Raw genomic sequence first — 19,676 nt, 5'->3', positions numbered from 1 at the left:
CCCTGGGATTATCCATAAAGTTGATGGGAATCACAATGTGAAAGGAAAACGTGGTGGGCAGCATGTATAATTTCACCCTGAGGCCCTCAGGATATAAATCCCACCCCCCCACCTCCACCCACCCCCACCCCTCTCTTGTGACTGACATCACATTGTTCCTGTAACTAAGCCAAGGGTTGGGTACCTGCCTCTGAGGGGAATGGATGAAATAACTAGATAGTGTGCTCTGGTGGAAGTGCACATGGCAGGATGCATATGCAAAGCTTGGAGATTTTTTTTTCTTTTTATCACAATCAAACTTTTGCATTGCATGTATATAGCATATACGTAACAACACGGTAAATTGCAGCTCTTCTGAAACCAAGGACACTTAATTACTGAGCCACACCCCCAGGCCTTTTTATTTATTTATTTAGACACAGTGTCTCACTCAGTTGATTATGGCCTCACTAAACTAAGGAGGCTGCCTTTGAACTTTCTATCCGCCTGTCTCAGCATCCTGAGCCACAGGAATTACAGTAGTGGACCACCATACCTAACTACATATGAAATTTTAATATGTTCTAATCCTCAGAAATTCCTGACCTCAAACACTATTGGATATTAACTGCCCCCTACACACAAACACACAGACAACACTGAATCCCAGTGCACATGTCTGAGGTTTACCAGAGTCACTTGCAGGGTATATGCACTGTAAAAATGACACAAGGGTTTAGACTCTTCACTTCTGCCTCCAAATATCCAATGGGTGGCTAAAAGCAGCACTGAGACATGTCATCTCAGCCTCCATTTTACATCTAACTCTTTGGCTCCAAGTCACCTTGGATTCCAAACAACATTTGACCAGATAAACATCTTGTGTTGACTCCAGGCTACCTCACAGCAAGAGCAACTTTCTTTATTCAGGAAGAGGCTCCACCTGGCTAACCCTGAGATAATGATGGACTACATTGAGGTGGGAATTTAAAGATAAAGGGAAATATACTGAGTCTCAAAGGAAGTGCCCATGAACTGTTGTGAAACAGACTGGTCCAGCAGCAGCAAGTAGCACTCTTGGAGGACAACTCCAAACTTTATTTTTCACAAGCAGGACCAGAAGAGAACAAACTACAAATGCTGAGCACGGATCCTCAGTTTCTCACAACATTTAGAGGCTACTTCGTGCCATAAAATTTCTATTCTTCAGTCTGGTGTTGTGGCTGAGTGGTAGGACACTTGCCTAGCTGGACTAGATCCCAGAAGACTGTTGCCGTTTCAAAACAGAGTACTCAGACTCAGATATTTTCAATACAAAATGTTAGGGTTCATTAGGTTTGCTGAAGAAATGATATAGCAAGGGAAGGGAACTTACTCTTGCCCCAGGCATTTGTTTCTCGGGATAACATTTCTACAATTTCATTTTACAACTGGATCTCCTTTTGCTACCTCAGAACCACGGAAATGCATAAAGCACCCATGAAACAAATTGCAAGGCCCCACTGATATGTGCTTGATTCATGCCCTTCAGCCTTGTAACCTGAGGTCAATCCTCAAGCACAAGGAAAACATGGTATTTGCTTGCTCTGACATCGCTCCACCTCTAGCCCAAGAGCTAGGAACTGTTCCTCTAGGAATATTAACATCACCATTCTAGGGGTTAGTCCCATGCTCCAGAAAGAGCCAGGCTTCTCCCTTGAATGTATGTGCCTTGCTTTACCCCAGAGGAGACTCCATTTAGAGAGGGCTCCTATTCTTTCTTGAATATGCATTTACCTCCTAAATCAATCACATTGTATGCCTTTGGCATGTGCTGAAATTCTTTTCAGTCATGTGTGCCAAGAACACCCCTGAGACAATTTTGCCCCTCTGTCTAGAAGCTCCTCAGAGCCTTCTCCAAACACATCTCTTCCCCTGTCACAAGACATCACTTAGAGAGAATCACCTGCTTTGGCAGCAGAGAAAAGCCTTCTCCCATGCAAATCCCCAACCCTTGCTCTCATTACCCTTTTTTAAATTGTGTGTGTGTGTGTGTGTGTGTGTGTGTGTGTGTCTGTTCTTTCCTGCTAGGGATTGAACTCAAAGTCTTGTACATGTGCTACTTGAGTTACACCTACACCAACTGGAGCTATAACTCCAGCCCAACTCCCCCTTATTATAAAACCTCAAAGTCATTGTCAGCCAGTTTGGGGGTAGAGGCTTACCAGGCCTTGAATTCAGAGTTAGCAACAGTGATTCAAGACCTTCCCTCACTCGTGAGGACTGTAAGGTTTTTCTCCAGTATGAATTCTACGATGACTTGTAAGGTTTGATTTCTGACTAAAGAACTTCCCGCAATCATTGCATTCGAAAGATTTCTCTCCGGTGTGGATTCTTTGATGAGTTATAAGGCCTGATTTTTGTTGGAAGACCTTGCCGCACTCATTGCATTTGAATGGTTTCTCTCCAGTGTGGATTCTCCGATGTTGTGTAACATGTGCAGTCTGACTGAAGCTCTTCCCACACTCTTTACACTTGTAAGGTTTCTCTCCGGTGTGAATTCTATGATGATTTGTAAGGATTGATTCTTTATTGAAGACCTTGCCACATTCATTGCATTTGTACGGTTTCTCCCCTGTGTGGATTATCACATGTTGAATGAGGTATGAGTTACGACTAAAGACCTTGCCACACTCATTACATTTGAAAGGTTTCTCTCCAGTGTGGATTCTACGATGACTTGCCAGGTATGAAATCTGACTGAAGACCTTGCCACATGCATCACACTTGTAAGGTTTCTCCCCGCTGTGAATTCTCCGGTGGTTTCCAAGGTAGTATTTGTTACGGAAGACCTTGCCACACTCATCACATCTGAAAGGTTTCTCTCCAGTGTGGATTCTCCGATGATGTCCAAGGTGTGAACTGGTACTGAACATCTTCCCACACTCATTACACTTGTAAGGTTTCTCTCCAGTGTGGATTCTACGATGACGTGTAAGATTCGATTTTTTATTGAAGACTTTGCTACATATTTCACAAGTAAATCGTTTCTCTCCAGTACAGATTGTCTGATGTATAGTACGGTGTGATTCTTGATTAAAGGATTTTTCAAGCTCATTACATTTGTATGGAGCTGCAGGAATGTTTGTTTCCGGTTCTTCTAGAAATGATAAAGAATCTATAAGATCATGTTCATATTTATGAGAAATGTTTGCTTTGACAATCAAAGGAATTCTTTGGTGGGGTAGTAGGAAAGAAACATTGAAAGAGGTAAAATAAGCCAGACTCAAAAATTAAGGGTTAAACTGTTGCTCTCATATATAGAAAGTAGTCCAAAATAAAGGAGAAAAGACAGTTGAGGAAGTGACTGGATACAATAAAGATACAGAGAAGATGGGGGCGGGGGAGGAATGGGAGGAAAAATGAAATGAATTTAACAAAATGTTACGTTACTATATAAAGATAACAAAGGGGATGTCATCCTCATGTATGCATACAGAAAGTCTAGATGAGGGGGAATAGGGAGAAGGAGCAGAGGAGGAAAAGGAGATAGTGGAGCTTGAAACCAAATTCCTTGCATGTAAAGCCCAGGAAATGGACTTCACCTTGGCCCTGACCCCTCCTATTGCCAAAGCACCCCAACTCTACTTAGTGGGCAGCTGCCTCTCTGCCCATGTGAGCTCTTACCTGCTTTCACACCCTCCACAAATGCCCACTCATTTGCAGGCCTGGATATTTCCTCTGGGCCACTCACACTCCAGAGCTCCCTCCCTTGCTCCAACCAGGAGAAGACACTCGGGTCTGAAGGACACCTTCCTGCTTGTAAAGAGAAAAGAAGCTGATGCACTGTGGCTTCTCCACAATCCAGCCCTATCTGCACGTGAGGAAGAGGACATTACAGAGGGATACAGAAAATATTTCACTATGTCATGTAGGTATCTAGCTCTCTTCCTAGAACCACTGAATCAAAAGCACAGAAATAGAAAACGGGAACTGGATATTTTAAGAGTTGGCTGTGGGCTTTATTGTGCTTCAGATCTGGAACCACCACTGTAGTATCAATAAGGGGACAGAACATCTGAAGAAAGGGGACAAAGAACAGAAGATGTACTGTGGAGCATCTTTCACAGGTAACAGGACTTCAATCAGTCAATGTAGAGAATCCCAAAGACAAAAGGGAAATGCTACGATACACAGAGCAGATCCCAGCAATAGGGGAAGTCAAGCTCACCCAGAAAGACCAGGTTCCTGTAGGTCTCCAGCATCACGTCCCTGTACAAAGCCCTCTGAGCAGGGATCAGGAACTTCCACTCCTCCTGGGAGAATTCTATGGCCACATCCCTGAATGTCAGCGGACCCTGAAATTAAAACAGACTTCACAATGGGGCACTGGGGACAGTTACAATCTTCATCCAAAATGTGAACCACAGAACCCAGACATGGTGGCACATGCTTGTATCCCAGCTATCCCCAGGATGAGGTGGGAACATTGTAAATTAGCCGTGGGATTTGGAAACATAGCAAGATCCTCTCTGAGAATAAAGAACATAGGAGTAGGGATATAATGGCAGAGGGGACCTAGGTTCAACCCCATTACTGCAAAGAAGTAAACAACGAGAAATGAGAAGGGAGGAGAAGTGTAAGCATGCAACTGATTCAGGTGAGAAGAGCTGCACTGTGAGGCTGTAAATACACATTTGGTATCTGTCTGCTGATGTGGAGCTCACCTGGAATCCATGGAGAACTAAGAAAGATTCCTGTGCTAGTGAGAAGACAGGTGCCAAAGCCCCCTAGAGAGCTCCACGAAGAGGCTTCTCCCCACAAAGCCTCAGGCAGGAGAGGCAGTTGTAACACAGTCCTGCCATCCACCTCCAGGGAAGGGAGAGGGACTGAAGTCCCAACTGATCACCAGCACCCAGGATGTAATCAAGCCTGCCTACATAATGGAGCCTCCATAAAATCTCAACAGGACGGGGTGAAAGGGTGTTCAGATCAACGCGTGGGTGGAGGGTCCTGGAGGGTGGCGCACCACACAAAGTCATGTGAGCTCCACGTCCTTTGCCCACACCTTGGCCTATGCACCTCTTCCATCTGCGTGTTCACCTGTCTCTTCTGAACAGGCGTTACCACAAGGCAAATGCAAGTCAAGTCCTTCACAGATTTACAAAGCACTCTGACCACTTTTTGAATGTGAGGGGATGAAGGAATCCCCATTTATAGAAAGTCGTTCTGAATCATGGGCCATACTTTTACAGGCCTCTGAAAAGGGGCCCATGTTGTGGGACAGAGACCTCAGCTGGTGGGATCCACCATGTATCTACATAGACAGTGTCTGAATTAGGTGAAATGACAAGTGCCCTCTGAAGAACTGCATTCTTGGCATATGGGCAAAAACCCCCACTTATCTGGGATCACAGAAGCTTTCTGTGTGCGGAGGGTATATAGGAGAAACTGAGCTGGCTTTCCCTCTGTTTTCATATTTTCTGGTATTTCTGAGAATGTTATATCTCCTAGTTGTGTTTTATTTTAATTTCCCTTAAGGCAAGATACTGCCTAAATCTGTATAGATTTCTCCCCTGCAGAAAACACAAGAAACATAGTACCAGCCACAGTGGTACACAGCTGTAATCCTGACCCAGGAGGAAGAAGCAAGAGAATCACAAGTTCAATATCACCTCAGCAATGAAGCAAGACTCTAACTATAAAAAAGAAAAAAACAAGACAACAGGGATTGAGGATATAACTCAATGGTAGAAGGGCCTGATTTCAATTTCTAAGAAAGAAAGAAACAGGAGTCAGGATGCTCAGAGGCACTGTGTTCAGAGACTGTGCTGCAGGACACTGTGCAGCCAAAGCAGTCCATAGGAAAAAGAGGTCTACACAGAACCAGCCAGAGATTGGGGCTGAAGGTAGACAATTCACATAAAAATTCATCAAATTTAGTTATGGTACTGGACAAGGAACCTGGGTGCTTCACCACTGAATAAAACTGCCAGCCCCGCCCCCCAACTCCACGCCTTTTTTTTTTTTTTTTTTGGTTTTGGAAGACTGACACCAGGACATTTACCACTAAGCTACTACACACGTCTATTTTTTCATTTGAGACACATTAGGTCACAAATCTTAACATTCAGTTTCAGAAGCCTAAAAGGACCCCAATTTTCTTTCTGTGCACAATGGAATAAATACAGAAGCCAACTGCAGAAGAAAAATTAATACCCCCAAATATGGAAAAATGAAACACCTCATTCTTAACCACCTAATGGTAAACAGGAAAAGGATTCAGAAAATATCTGAAACAAAAGCAAAATAAAAACAAATACACCAAAACTCATGAAATGCAATGAAAAAGAAAAACAAAAGAAAGATCTTAGGATACTGAAACTTTACAACAAGGAGGAAGAAACCCAGGTCAACTAACCATACACCTTCAGGGGACAGAGCCAACTGAAGGCAACAGAAGAAAAGGCAGGAAACAATGAGCACTAGAACGAGAGAACTGGTGTGGAGGACAGGGACACCACCAAACAGCACACTCACTTTTTTAAAAGATCAACGAAAATGACTGAGGATTCCCAGGGCCACACCTGGTGGCACCTCCTCATGGGTTCCCTGCCACCAGGTCACAGTGGGATGGAATCTAAGCACAGAGGATGGAGTAAGGGAGGCCCCGGGGAGGAGTGCAGGCACACTTGACAGGCAGGAGGCCACAGAGTCACCTGAGGCCAGCAGCTCCCAGGCCCAGCACTGCACAGGGGACTCAGGACCACCTGACAGCATCACTGTACCTCAGTGACAGCCATTCCTGACCCCTTTTCTTTCCTCCTCCTCTTCAGGGCTGTTTCCTCAGGTAACACAAGTCTTTACAAGTCAATCCTGGAAGGAGGAAACATACTGTTTAAGGCTCAGAATCATCACACCTTTCCTGTGCCACAGCCACACACACAGGGAGGATCTCACCATGTGAGAAGACGGTCCCCTTCTGCCCACCCCTTTAGAGTGACCCAGGCACAGTAGTAAACTCCTGCAGGAAGGCGCACAGGAGACTTCTGTTACTCCTCTCTTTGGGCCTGGTCTCCCTGCTGGCGAAGCACACACAGGCTGCAGCAGTGGGGAGCTGGGCAGCACTGGGCTCCCTTCAGGGCACAGCCTGGCTCTGACCAAACTTAACCACAGCACAGTGACCCTCATTCTCCTGGGATCTCAGGCTGATCTCAGTCCCCAGGATGGAGGACACAGAGCCAGTTACTCAATGCTGCACAGAGAAGAGAATCAACTATTTTTCAGTCTTATTAAAACTGGGTAACATCCTCACCCCTGAATGGCACATCCAGTTAGTAGAACTACTGCAAAATGACTTGGGACTCTCATGGAACCCAGGATTAAGTACCCCCATTAGGAGAAAGCCCAGCCCACTACCCACCTTCTAGCTCTGCCCCTCTCTTGGAACCTTGTTCTTACCAGGATCCAGACAGTGGATGGTGAAGGAACAGACAGAAATATGCAAAGGAGGCTGCATGGACCAGAGGTGGGGCAGGGTGTGGCTGGAGTGTTACAGGAGCTGGGGGGCAGTCACAGGAGTCTCCATGCAGCAGGTAACATCAGAACACAGACCCGAGGTGTTGACCACCTGCAGCCCAGTGTCCAGGAGGCCTAGACAAGGGTCAAGACCCAGTGAAGGCCCTGAGGCTTAAGCAACCTGCTACCAGGAAAAGAAAGAGGCCTGGGTGGCTGAGAAGCAGAACAACCAGGACCCAGGTCTTACCACATCTTTCCCAAGCCTCAAGAACAGTGTGCACTCAGGTTTCCTTGCCTGTGTGAAAAAATACACGTGATCTTTGTCTCTGTCCTCTTAAGATATAAAACTTACCAATATGATAGTACATTGCGCTATTCCGATACATGTCAAAGTGTCTAGCCAACACCCCCAAGTACAGGATCACCCTACCTGAAACGCTGAGGACTACAGGGGAGAGGCACCTGGGGAGCCAAAGAAGTACAGGACGGACCATGAAGGTAGAAAGGCCCACTAACATTCCAGCATGGACTTGAGGACACAACTGGCCACAGAACTCTAATGTTCCTAGAAGAGGTCTCCAGAACTGTAGAGGAGAATGTTATCAAAGCTGGGATCAAAAGGATGAGGAGACAGTGGGCACAGACAGGCTGAGCAGAGGAACACGGCTCAACTGTGGGGCAGCCCTGCCATCAGAGAACAGGGGGTGGGGCCTGGCAGCAGAGGAATTGCCAAAGTGATCAGGGAGGAATCACAATGGATGCAAGGAGAGTTTTAAGATAGGCAGATCTCCTAACAGCTAAGAAGAGAAAAGAGAAGAGGGAGTCATCAACTGGGCAATGTGCCCAGAAAAGAGAAATGAAAAAGGGAAATTGGATACTGCATTTAAGCCAGGCACAGTGGCACACCTGCAATCCCACCTACTTAGCTTGGGCCAGGAAGATGGAAACATGGGACACTTAGCCACACCCTCTCTCAAAATAAAAATTAAAAGGACAAAGTATGTGGCTCAGTGGTTAAGTCCCCCAGGGTTCAATTCCCAGTACCAAAAAAAAAAAAAAAAAAAAAAAAAAAAAAAAAAAAAAACAACCTTACATTTTATATATTTTATATGGGGTTTTTTGGTACTGGGATATTTGGGATGTGTGTGTGGGTGTGTGTGTGTAAAATCTATCTTTCCTTTTCCTTTACCATCTGAGGCAGAAGAAAATCCCAACTGTTTCTACTGTCTTACAATCATTACACAATGCCTCCCCTCTATTCAGCAATATGTGGTTTCCCCTACTGGCAGATTCCTGCTGTCCCACAATCTCAGTACGGATCCTATTTACTTAAGGAAATGTCATCCTATAGATTAGGGGTTCAGGTCCACAACAAAGGCACTCACTTCACATGCTGTAATAGGGAGCTGTCATTCATCCTTGTGTGATAATGGATAAAAGTCATGGTGCCCAAAACCCCCTCCTGGGTTTCAGTTAGTCTTCTAGCATATTCTTCCATGTGTAAGTGTATGCATAATAAAGTATTTCCCTAAGTGAAATTACCCCATGCAGCAAATTAACAAGACCCGAGCAGGGATCATGGGAAGCTCCAATTTATAGTCCACCAATGAATTCAGGTCCCAACCCAGGACATGCGGCTGGCATGGGAACTGGGGTGTGTATGGAATTATGGTACTAAAACCCTCAACCAGTGGCATTGGATGCTATCTCCAGGTAGTGATTCCCAAATCTGGATGCAACTACAGAAACCTAAGATGGTATATGACACAGAACGGTTTGCTGACGGAGACAGATTCCCACGTATTTAGAGGACCACAGTTAAGAGTGCTGTACACAGTGTTGCACTTCAGCTTTCCCTATCCCCTCACCAACACTACACCATCTCTGGAAAACACAAGAGGGTAACCCACAACTGAAGGGCTCAAGTCACTGCCTTCTGGCCCAAGAGACCACAAAAGGAAGCTATCCTAATCCCAGAACTGCAGAACACACAAAACTTAGAAACAGCAGTTTTGTCATTCCCGTCTTCAGCTGTAGAGTTCAAACAAAAAAACAAGCAAAAACTTAACTTACACTTACCTTATTGGAGACAGAAATCAATATATTACAACTTCATCATCCACACCCGGGTCCCGTCTTCATTGCTGCTTCCCTCCCTCACTCTCATCATCTCCATTCTCAGCTCCACTCTCATATCCTCGCCCATCCTGGGTCCTGCTCCCTTGGCTTTCCTCTCCTCTCCTGGTTTCTCCCTTCTTCCCTCTATTCCTTCCCTCCATCTGATCTTCCCCATTCCTGCAACTCCCTTCACCTCCAGTCTTTGCCCCCAATCTCCTCAGATTTCTGCCTCTTTCTTCCCCATCCACTCTCGCCCTCTGGCCTGCCTGCTGCAGGCCCCTGTCCCCATGCTCTGGACCCGCACATCACTGGGCCTCTTCCCTGGGCTCCCTTGTCACTAGTTACACCTCTCCTTGTCCCAGCACCAGTGGTCCTCTGCCATCCCTGCAGATAATCCATCCTCTCCTCCCCGATCAGCCCGAGGTCCCTCCCCGTTATACCCCTTTCCCTATGTGGCTGTCCTTCACGTCTCTGGAGATTGAGATTCTAGATTTCCCATTTCCTTTTCTCCTTGTTGGGAGAATTACGAGACCAGGACGCGCCCTCTGTGGAGAACTACCCGCGCTCGGACTGGCTGCGGGCGGCGGGGAGGGAGCGGGGACCGACAGGGCGTCCAGCGGCCCAGGCCAACCCCGGCTGGGACTCGCGCCAGGGCGCAGACCAACGCGACTCTCCTGCGGCGACCGAGCTGACTCCAAGTGGACGGCGCGCGGCAGGGACGCAGAGGTCTGTTGGGACCGAGTCCCCGCCACGGACCCGCCAGCGACCCAGTAGCGCAAACAGCCCAGAGACAGGGAACTCACTTGCCTGGAAACAACCGGATCCACTTCCGGGTGTCCCCGTGGACGCGCGGACTCAGGGAAGATGGCAAAGAAGGAGGAACCTGGAGCTGGTGGGCGGGGCCGGAAGCGTGACGAAGGAGAGAGTGGATCTCACAGGTTAAAACCCACCCAATGAGCGGGGTCGGAACGCATGACGGGCAGGGAGGGACCCATAGAGAGGGCGGGCCTCAGAGGGTAAATCGCACCTAGTTGGGGGGGGGTCGGTAAAGCTGACGGACGGGGGCGTGGCGATGGAGAGGGCGGGAATCACTGGGTGAAACCCTCCCAGTGGGCGGGATTGGAAGGCTGACGGACAGGGTCGTGGCTACCGACAGGGTGGGACGCACTGGGTGAAACCCACCCACTGGGCGGGATTGGAAGGATGACGGACAGGGGCGTGCCAATGCACAGGTCGGGACTCACTGGGTGAAACCCACCACTGGGCGGGATTGGAAGGCTGACCGGCAGGGGCGTGGCGATGGACAGGGCGGGACGCACTGGGTGAAACCCTCCCAGTGGGCGGGATTGGAAGGCTGACCGGCAGGGGCGTGGCGATGGACAGGACGGGACTCACTGGGTGAAACCCACCCAGTGGGCAGATTGGAAGGATGACGGGCGGGGGCGTGGCGATGGACAGGACGGGACTCACTGGGTGAAACCCACCCAGTGGGCAGATTGGAAGGATGACGGGCGGGGGCGTGGCGATAGACAGGACGGGACTCACTGGGTGAAACCCACCAGTGGGCGGGATTGGAAGGATGACGGGCGGGGGCGTGGCGATGGACAGGACGGGACTCACTGGGTGAAACCCACCAGTGGGCAGGATTGGAAGGATGACGGACGGGGGCGTGGCGACGGAGAGGGCGGGACTCACTGGGTGAAACCCACCCAGTGGGCGGGATTGGAAGGATGACGGACGGGGGCGTGGCGATGGAGAAGGCGGGACGCACTGGGTGAAACCCACCCAGTGGGCGGGATTGGAAGGCTGACGGACGGGGGCGTGGCGATGGGGAGGACGGGACTCACCGGGTGAAACCCACCCAGTGGGCGGGATTGGAAGAATGACGGACCGGGGCGTGGCGACGGAGAGGGCGGGACGCACTGGGTGAAACCCACCAGTGGGCGGGATTGGAAGGCTGACGGGCAGGGGCGTGGCGACGGAGAAGGCGGGAGTGGAAGGCTGACCGGCAGGGGCGGGACGTTGAACCGACCCCCCTCGGCGGAGAAACCCTGGCGAGTGAACCCAGGGGCGGGAGTCTCCAATGTGCTGAGAATAGAGAACCTTTGCTGGGTACAGAAATGCTAGCAGTTGAATTGGGTTGAGGTCAGCCTGCAGGGAAGTGCGGTGGTCCGGGATGTGCTGGACCTGAGCATGAACCCCAAAACGCAGGGTCTTAGTGCGCAAGGGTGTGGCCGAGGCCGGATTATCCTGCTTTCCGCGTTTTTGTGTTTTATGACTGAAGGAGGTGAGACTCCCTGGGAAGCTGGGACAACAGGGGAATGTGGGAGGTCACTTCGCCCTTGGGAAGGGCCAGAGAGGTTAACCTTGGGTGATAGGGTCTAGTTCGGTTCTTGCTAGTACAATTAATTTTAGCAATTGAATTCAAAAACCCTGGGATCATCCATAAAGCCCATGGGAATCCGAATGTGAAAGGAAAATGTGGCGGGCAGCATGTATAATTTCACCCTGAGGCCCTCAGGATATAAATCCCACCCCCCACCTCCACCCACCCCCACCCCGCTCTTGTGACTGACATCACATTGTTCCTGAAACTAAGCCAAGGGTTGGGTACCTGCCTCTGAGGTGAATGGATGAAATAACTAGATAGTGTGCTCTGGTGGAAGTGCACATGGCAGGATGCACAAGCAAAGCTTGGGGATTTTTTTTTCTTTTTATCACAATCAAAGTTTTGCATTGCATGTATATAGCATATACATAACAACACGGTAAATTGCAGCTCTTCTGAAACCAAGGACACTTAATTACTGAGCCACACCCCCAGGCCTTTTTATTTATTTATTTATTTTGACACAGTGTCTCACTCAGTTGATTATGGCCTCACTAAACTAATGAGGCTGCCTTTGAACTTTCTATCTGCATGTCTCAGCATCCTGAGCCACAGGAATTACAGTAGTGGACCACCATACCTAACTACATATGAAATTTTAATATGTTCTAATCCTCAGAAATTCCTGACCTCAAACACTATTGGATATTAACTGCCCCCTACACACAAACACACAGACAACACTGAATCCCAGTGCACATGTCTGAGGTTTACCAGAGTCACTTGCAGGGTATATGCACTGTAAAAATGACACAAGGGTTTAGACTCTTCACTTCTGCCAACAAATATCCAATGGGTGGCTAAAGGCAGGACTGAGACATGTCATCTCAGCCTCCATTTTACATCTAACTCTTTGGCTCCAAGTCACCTTGGATTCCAAACAACATTTGACCAGATAAACATCTTGTGTTGACTCCAGGCTACCTCACAGCAAGAGCAACTTTCTTTATTCAGGAAGAGGCTCCACCTGGCTAACCCTGAGATAATGATGGACTACATTGAGGTGGGAATTTAAAAATAAAGGGAAATATACTGAGTCTCAAAGGAAGTGCCTATGAACTGTTGTGAAACAGACTGGTCCAGCAGCAGCAAGTAGCACTCTTGGAGGACAACTCCAAACTTTATTTTTCACAAGCAGGACCAGAAGAGAACAAACTACAAATGCTGAGCACGGATCCTCAGTTTCTCACAACATTTAGAGGCTACTTCGTGCCATAAAATTTCTACTCTTCAGTCTGGTGTTGTGGCTCAGTGGTAGGACACTTGCCTAGCTGGACTAGATCCCAGAAGACTGTTGCCGTTTCAAAACAGAGTACTCAGAGTCAGATATTTTCAATACAAAATGTTAGGGTTAATTAGGTTTGCTGAAGAATGATATAGCAAGGGAAGGGAACTTACTCTTGCCCCAGGCATTCGTTTCTCAGGATAACATTTCTACAATTTCATTTTACAACTGGATCTCCTTTTGCTGCCTCAGAACCACGGAAATGCATAAAGCACCCATGAAACAAATTGCAAGGCCCCACTGATATGGGCTTGATTCCTGCCCTTCAGCCTTGTAACCTGAGGTCAATACTCAAGCACAAGGAAAACGTGGTATTTGCTTGCTCTGACATCGCTCCACCTCTAGCCCAGGAGCTAGGAACTGTTCCTCTATGAATATTAACATCACCATTCTAGGGGTTAGTCCCATGCTCCAGAAATAGCCAGGCTTCTCCCTTGAATGTATATGCCTTGCTTCACCCGAGAGGAGACTCCATTTAGAGAGGGCTCCTATTCTTTCTTGAATATGCATTTACCTCCTAAATAAATCACATTGTATGCCTTTGGCATGTGCTGAAATTCTTTTCAGTCATGTGTGCCAAGAACACCCCTGAGACAATTTTGCCCCTCTGTCTGGAAGCTCCTCAGAGCCTTCTCCAAACACATCTCTTCCCCTGTCACAAGACATCACTTAGAGAGAATCACCTGCTTTGGCAGCAGAGAAAAGCCTTCTCCTATGCAAATCCCCAACCCTTGCTCTCATTACCCTTTTTTAAATTGTGTGTGTGTGTGTGTGTGTGTTCTTTCCTGATAAGGATTGAACTCAAAGTCTTGTACATGTGCTACTTGAGTTACACCTACACAAACTGGAGCTATAACTCCAGCCCAACTCCCCCTTATTATAAAACCTCAAAGTCACTGTCAGCCAGTTTGGGGGTAGGGGCTTACCAGGCCTTGAATTCAGAGTTAGCAACAGTATGCAACTATTTCCTCACTTACATTCTACAGTTGCAACATGTAATGTAGAGTGGGCACTTTACCACTGAGTCACATCCACAGACCTACTGTGTAGTTTATTTAGAGACAGGATCTCACTGAGTTGCTTAGTGCCTCACAGTTGCCAAGGTTGTCTTGAAATCCCCATCCTCCTGTCTCAGCCTGCTGGGGTTATAGGCACCCACCACTGGGCCTAGACATTGTCAGGCTCTTGAAGAGAGAGATAAAGAAGCAGGTACTCTTCTCTTCCCAATGTACTTCTACTGACTAAAGTTACTTTCATGGGTTTACCTTATTTTTTTGCGGGGGGGTAGGGGGTGACTGGCTTGACCTGATTTATTGAATCCTCAGAGCCAGTCCTCTGCTTGAGGACCTCAATACCAAGACATATAAAAATTAGTTTTTCCTACTGAAAATCAGGGAAGCAATTATCTACCCCTCCTTTTTGGACTTTCACCTTAGAAAACTTGAAATTTAATCTATATTCTCCTGTGCTTAAGATGTATATAAATTCTTTTGAAAACTGAATAGGACTGTTTTCAGCTTTATGACCCAGACATGTCTTCAAGGACCAAAAAGCCATCTCTTGAAACATGCCAGTAACTGAGGCAAGGTAGGCATCTGACTCTTCAGGCATTGTGCTGAAATTTGCAATCTCTTAGTGAATTGCCTGTGTTACCCACAACATTATAGTTTAAAGATTTATTCAATTACAGTATTTTCTTCTTTTTCTCCTACATTGGTGGGGAAGATTTTTTTTTAAGAGAGAGGAGAGAGAGAGAGAGAGAATTTTAATATTTATTTTTTAGTTTTCAGTGGACCCAACATCTTTGTTTCTATGTGGTGATGAGGATCAAACCCAGGCCATATGCATGCCAGGCGAGCACGCTACCGCTTGAGCCACATCTCTAGCCCAGTGGGGAAGATTTCTGAGGTGGGAAGCAATTTTGTTTTTAATTATATTTTCCCATGCTATCTATTGGCAAAAAAAAAGAGCATGCACTCAATAGTTTACAACTACTTGGAGGAAAATGTTCTCAGCTCCCAAGACAAGTGGCCTTCACAGGCAGCTTTAATCCCTCACCCTAACTTGCTGCACTATTAATTTCCAACCTAAGGAAGCCAACCCGGTCCCACAGGTCATCCAAAAGATGCAAGGAATGCAAAAACAGAACAATCAGCCCCAGCTGGATGACTCCATTTTCACTGTTCACCTTGACTTGGGGACTCCCTGCATGTGCTTAGTCTGTAGGAATGATCTCCAGGCTTTTTGATTTAAAAATATCTACTGTTTTGGAAGATCCTGATTTTCAAGCCAGCCTCAGCAATGGTGAGGCGCTTAGCCACTCAGTGTGGACAGCACTGACAGTGTCTGAGATTGGGGTCCCTGATGACTTCATGGCTACTTGGTGACTGGGAAAGTTTCTGTGCATAGGCATAGTGTGGGAAACCGTTCTCACACGTGATTGGGTACCTCCCTGACTGGGTGTGAGGCGCTCAGGCCAGCTGTGTCTAAGCTTATCCCCACCCTTTTCAGGTGTGAGAGCCTGTCCCTGTGGGGGTGTGACTGACCATTGACGCTGAAACCAATCACTGACCCTGACCTTGGAATGCTGTCCCCCTTGACCTTCATTGCATGGAATTTTCCCCTGAATTTTTTGTTCCCCAATAAAAGCCCACTCTCTGGCATGCTTCCCCCTCTCTCCTGCTGGTCTCTTGTGTAAACCTCCCTAGCATATTAGGTGGCTCAAGGCAGGAGCCAGGAAGGGCCATCTCTTAGCTGGGCAAAAAAAAAGGTAAATTGAGTTTATATGTCTTTATTTTGATCTCACTAGTTAGCTTCTATCTTTGGAACCTATAGCATGAAGGTAGCGTGCTGGTTGAGCAGCAGCATAGGATGCCTCCATGCTAGAGTCTTATCAGCTTGGACCTCATGCTCAGGCAGGGCAGCTCCTGGGAATGAAGGAACTTCCTTGCTAAGACAGCCACAATAGTTCACCAGTTCTGCTGCTCCTGAATCTGCCCCGAATTAGTAAATTTAAACAATGCACTTTCTTGAGAGCTGCACAATGCTCCTTACACTGCACGTTGCAACTGTACAATGTAACTGAGGAAATAGCTGCATACTGTTGCTAACTCTGTAACTTTCATGAATACAAAGAATAATGCTTGCACAATCTTTAATCTGATTTAGAGACATATATAATAAAGACTGCTGGAGTGATTCCTTAGACCTGCTTCTCCATCAGAGAGCAACTCCCCACTAGACCCCAGCTGTTTTAGCTTCAAGATCTGCCTGTGTGACTCTTACCTCCTCCAATCTCCCATGGCCCCTCCTTGGAACCTGCTACTTTGGCCATGCTGATCTTGGCAACTCAGTGAAACCCTGTCTCCAAATAAAATACATATGGGGCTGGGGATATGGGCCAGTGGTTGAGTGTCCCTGGGTTCAATCCCGAGTAAATAAATAAATAGATAGATAGATAGATACATAGATAAAAACATCAAAGCATCTACTGTTTTAAAGTACAGCTTGCTGTCACCATTGCTGTGAAGCAGCTGTTGGTGAGGTAAGTTATCACTGGCCTTAGCCCTCTGGCCCCACGACATGGATGTGTTCCCTAGGAGAGCCTCTGGAGTTAGCACAGGTGCGGGATCACCTTCAAAGTGAACTGAGAATAGAAATGGAAAAGAAGTTAATGCAGGACTTGAGGGACACAGCGAAAAGTGGAACAATCGACAAAGACGGTTTTGCGTTTCAACTGGTACTTCCTACCTATTTCCTGCCTGTCACTCACAAAAGGGGCGCCAGGTTCCAAGGAAGAATCTCCGCCAGCCACGCCCCTGCGCGCCCCGCCCCACCCGCCTTCTCCCGGGGCCGCGCCCCCTGTGGCTCTGGCCCCGCCCCGCCCGCCGCGGCCCCGCCCACCGCCCCTGTTTCCCTGCCAGGCTGCTCCAGGAGCGCTCTGCTCCTCCTCCCAGACCCGGAAGCTGATCGCGGAGCAGCGGTCACGGTGAGGCACGCGAGTTCCCTGTTCAGTGGCTGCCTCTCCTCCAGAGAGATAGGAATCACACAGGCCTGCAGCAGCGGCGCCAGGCAGGGAACCCGCCGGGTGTCGGGCTTGGCCTCCTGACCGCCCTGCAGCCTCCCCCGGCGCACGGGCCTCCATCTGCACACCAGGCCCTGCCATCACCAGGCCCTGCCATCACCTGGCCCTGCCCTCCTCAGTCCTGCCTTCACCTGTCCTGTCCTCACCCAGCCATGTCTCCTGGCCTCGCCCTACCCTCGCCCAGCCCTGTCCTCCTCACCCAGCCCTGCTCCCCTACTGGCCCAGCTTTTCCAGGCCTTGTTCTGCTACCTGGCCCTACCCTCACCTGACCCTGTCTACCTTGACGCTGTCCTCCTCACCTGCCATGTCCTCCTTGGCCAGGTGTCCACCCTGCAGGTCTTCCCTCCATTAGTCGCCCTGTTGTCTGCAGGAGGTGACCTGGGCCTGTGTGGTGACTTCCAGGGTGTCATCTGATGCCATCTCCAGGTAGCAACAGCCAGATCTCAATGTCATTACACAACACCAATTGGGCAGGTGGCACAGATTCCACCCCAGGGGAAAATATGCTCCCCTGGAGGTGGGCATCCCAGACCGTCCCCCTCCCTGTGATGTGTGGCACTAGGCTCTGGACAAAGAGCTGGACCACAAGTGAGAGAAAGGAGACAACAGAGAGACACCTTACACAGATGGCAAGGGATTGCAGAGGGAGGGCACAAGAGTGAAAGAAGAAGCCATAAAGCAGCAGAGAGAAGCAGATGGAGAAATCTAGAATCGCCAACTCCAGAGAGGGGAAGGACAGCCACACAGGGATATGGACAGAACAGGGGAGAGACCTCAAGCTGTCTAGAGAGATGAAGGACATAGAAAGAGACAGAATCCGGGAGGGACCACAGGCAGAGTGTGGGAGCAGATGACAGATGATCTGCAGGCATGGCAGAAGGCAGCTGTGGTGCTGGGATAAGAAGAGGGGTAAGAGGTGACAAGGGGAGCCCAGAGGAGCACCTTAGAGAGGAGGCCTCGGAATGGGGGCATCCAGAGCATGGGATTAGGGGCCTGCAGCAGGCAGGGCAGATGGAGAGTGTGGATGGGGAAGAAAGAGGCGGAAATCTGTGGAGATGGGGGACAAAGACTGGAGGTGAAGGGAGTTGCAGGAATGGGGAAGTTCAGATGGAGGGAAGGAATAGAGGGAAGAAGGGGAGAAACCAGGAGAGGAGAGGGAAGCCAAGGGAGCAGGATGCCCTCCCGTGTGGGGGTGGTATGGAGCACAGTAGAGGTGAGGAAAGAAATTGCAAAACTACTGCCTATGAGGCTTGTGTATTTTAACATTGTAGAGGTAACAGGATAGCTCCCTTATCCAGCCCGAAGGCAGTGACTGAACTCATTGTGTCCAGGGTCACCCTCCTTCCTTTTCCTGATTTGTGGTGTCATGTAGGAAGTATAGGAGATAGAAAGGGCAATTAAAGTGTTTTTGCTTTTGTCGGGATGTATGCAACAGTGACCACTCAGCAGATAGTTCTTCACCTCTAGTCGCATAAATGTGTGGGGATTTCTCCCCACCAACAAAGGGTGTCTGTGCCACCTTCCAAATTAGTGTTCTGTAATCACATTCAGATCTGGCTGCTGCTACCTGGAGATAGCATCAGATGACACAGAGCTTTCTCCTACAGCACTGCCCCACATGGTATGCCACTTACCTTGAGAAGTCGGGACCCCCTGCTCAGCACCTTGAAGGAAACATGGTACTTTTGTTTGCATGCTTGTTACAAATAAAGTGACACAGGTTACAGAGGTACAGACAGACGAAAGAGCCATGCTAAAGGTTAACTGAACCCGAGAAGGGTGTTTTGGGAACCCTGAAATACCAGGGAGGAGTCTGGCAGAGAACTGGTCATTATTGAACAACCACATATGCATTTTAGTGACTAGAGAGGTGGTATTGTTTGTGGAATGTCAGAGCACTTGAAACAGGGTGGGTTTTTCCTGTATCAGACAGTAAAAGGAAGAGATCTTGTCTAAGCTGCCCTCCCATCTCAAGGCTGGTGTCTCACTGCTGCCTGAAGAGAGAGTGTGTTTTCCTCTGGCTGGTGCTGACCCTGAGATCAAGCATTCTCAGCCCCTCTCACAGTCTGAAAAGGGTGTGGTGTCCTTCCTGTGTGTATCATCAGTTTTCCACATGCAGAATCATTGGGTCATTGTCCTCAGAACACTGGCATTGAGCATTTCCAATCACATGAAATAAAGCCTCTTTTGTTTTCCATTCTTCTGTCTCTTAAAGATAAAACACTTTGTTAATCACATTTTTTCTCTGTAATGTGGACTCCCCTTTAAGACTACATGTGCATGCTGAAAATTTGTTTATATACACTGTCTTCTAGTTCTGGAGT

At 48.2% G+C, this 19,676-nt stretch overlaps 3 protein-coding genes across 10 annotated transcripts in view; 1 reads left to right on the top strand and 2 right to left on the bottom strand.

Annotated features, from left to right (window-relative positions):
* Positions 1 to 19,676, bottom strand: part of LOC308638116 (zinc finger protein 528-like) — a 77,846-nt gene that overhangs the window by 25,501 nt on the left and 32,669 nt on the right. For 3 of the 6 annotated variants that reach the window (XM_081275190.1, XM_081275191.1, XM_081275193.1), the window contains 3 exons: positions 4,190 to 4,316; positions 3,646 to 3,774; positions 2,217 to 3,118 (listed from right to left, as the gene is read on the bottom strand). In XM_081275190.1, coding sequence (XP_081131316.1) covers positions 2,229 to 3,118; positions 3,646 to 3,774; positions 4,190 to 4,316 — 1,146 coding nt within the window. In that variant the 3' untranslated portion in view covers positions 2,217 to 2,228. Of the gene's footprint in view, positions 1 to 2,216; positions 3,119 to 3,645; positions 3,775 to 4,189; positions 4,317 to 6,746; positions 6,835 to 10,397; positions 10,559 to 19,676 lie in introns of those variants that run through there. The other 3 variants (XM_081275192.1, XM_081275194.1, XR_014019742.1) reach the window with 3 other exon arrangements.
* LOC308638115 (uncharacterized protein) overlaps positions 1 to 19,676 on the bottom strand; it is a gene marked incomplete at its 3' end in the record, with an annotated part of 50,475 nt that overhangs the window by 9,654 nt on the left and 21,145 nt on the right. The gene's annotated exons all lie outside the window — the stretch shown is intronic.
* The window catches only part of LOC308638111 (uncharacterized protein), a 95,637-nt gene continuing 93,638 nt past the window's right edge, over positions 17,678 to 19,676 (top strand). Inside the window, exon 1 of one of the 3 annotated variants that reach the window (XM_081275163.1) lies at positions 17,678 to 19,031. The gene's annotated coding sequence lies outside the window, so the exon portion shown is untranslated. The remainder of the gene's footprint in view (positions 19,032 to 19,676) is intronic. The other 2 variants (XM_081275168.1, XM_081275165.1) reach the window with 2 other exon arrangements.

Source organism: Spermophilus citellus, assembly GCF_964194105.1.
Source record: "Spermophilus citellus genome assembly, chromosome: 18".
In the NCBI taxonomy this organism is placed as follows: domain Eukaryota; kingdom Metazoa; phylum Chordata; class Mammalia; order Rodentia; family Sciuridae; genus Spermophilus; species Spermophilus citellus.
Note: the sequence above shows the minus strand (reverse complement) of the source record. Positions and strands in the feature narration are given on the sequence as shown.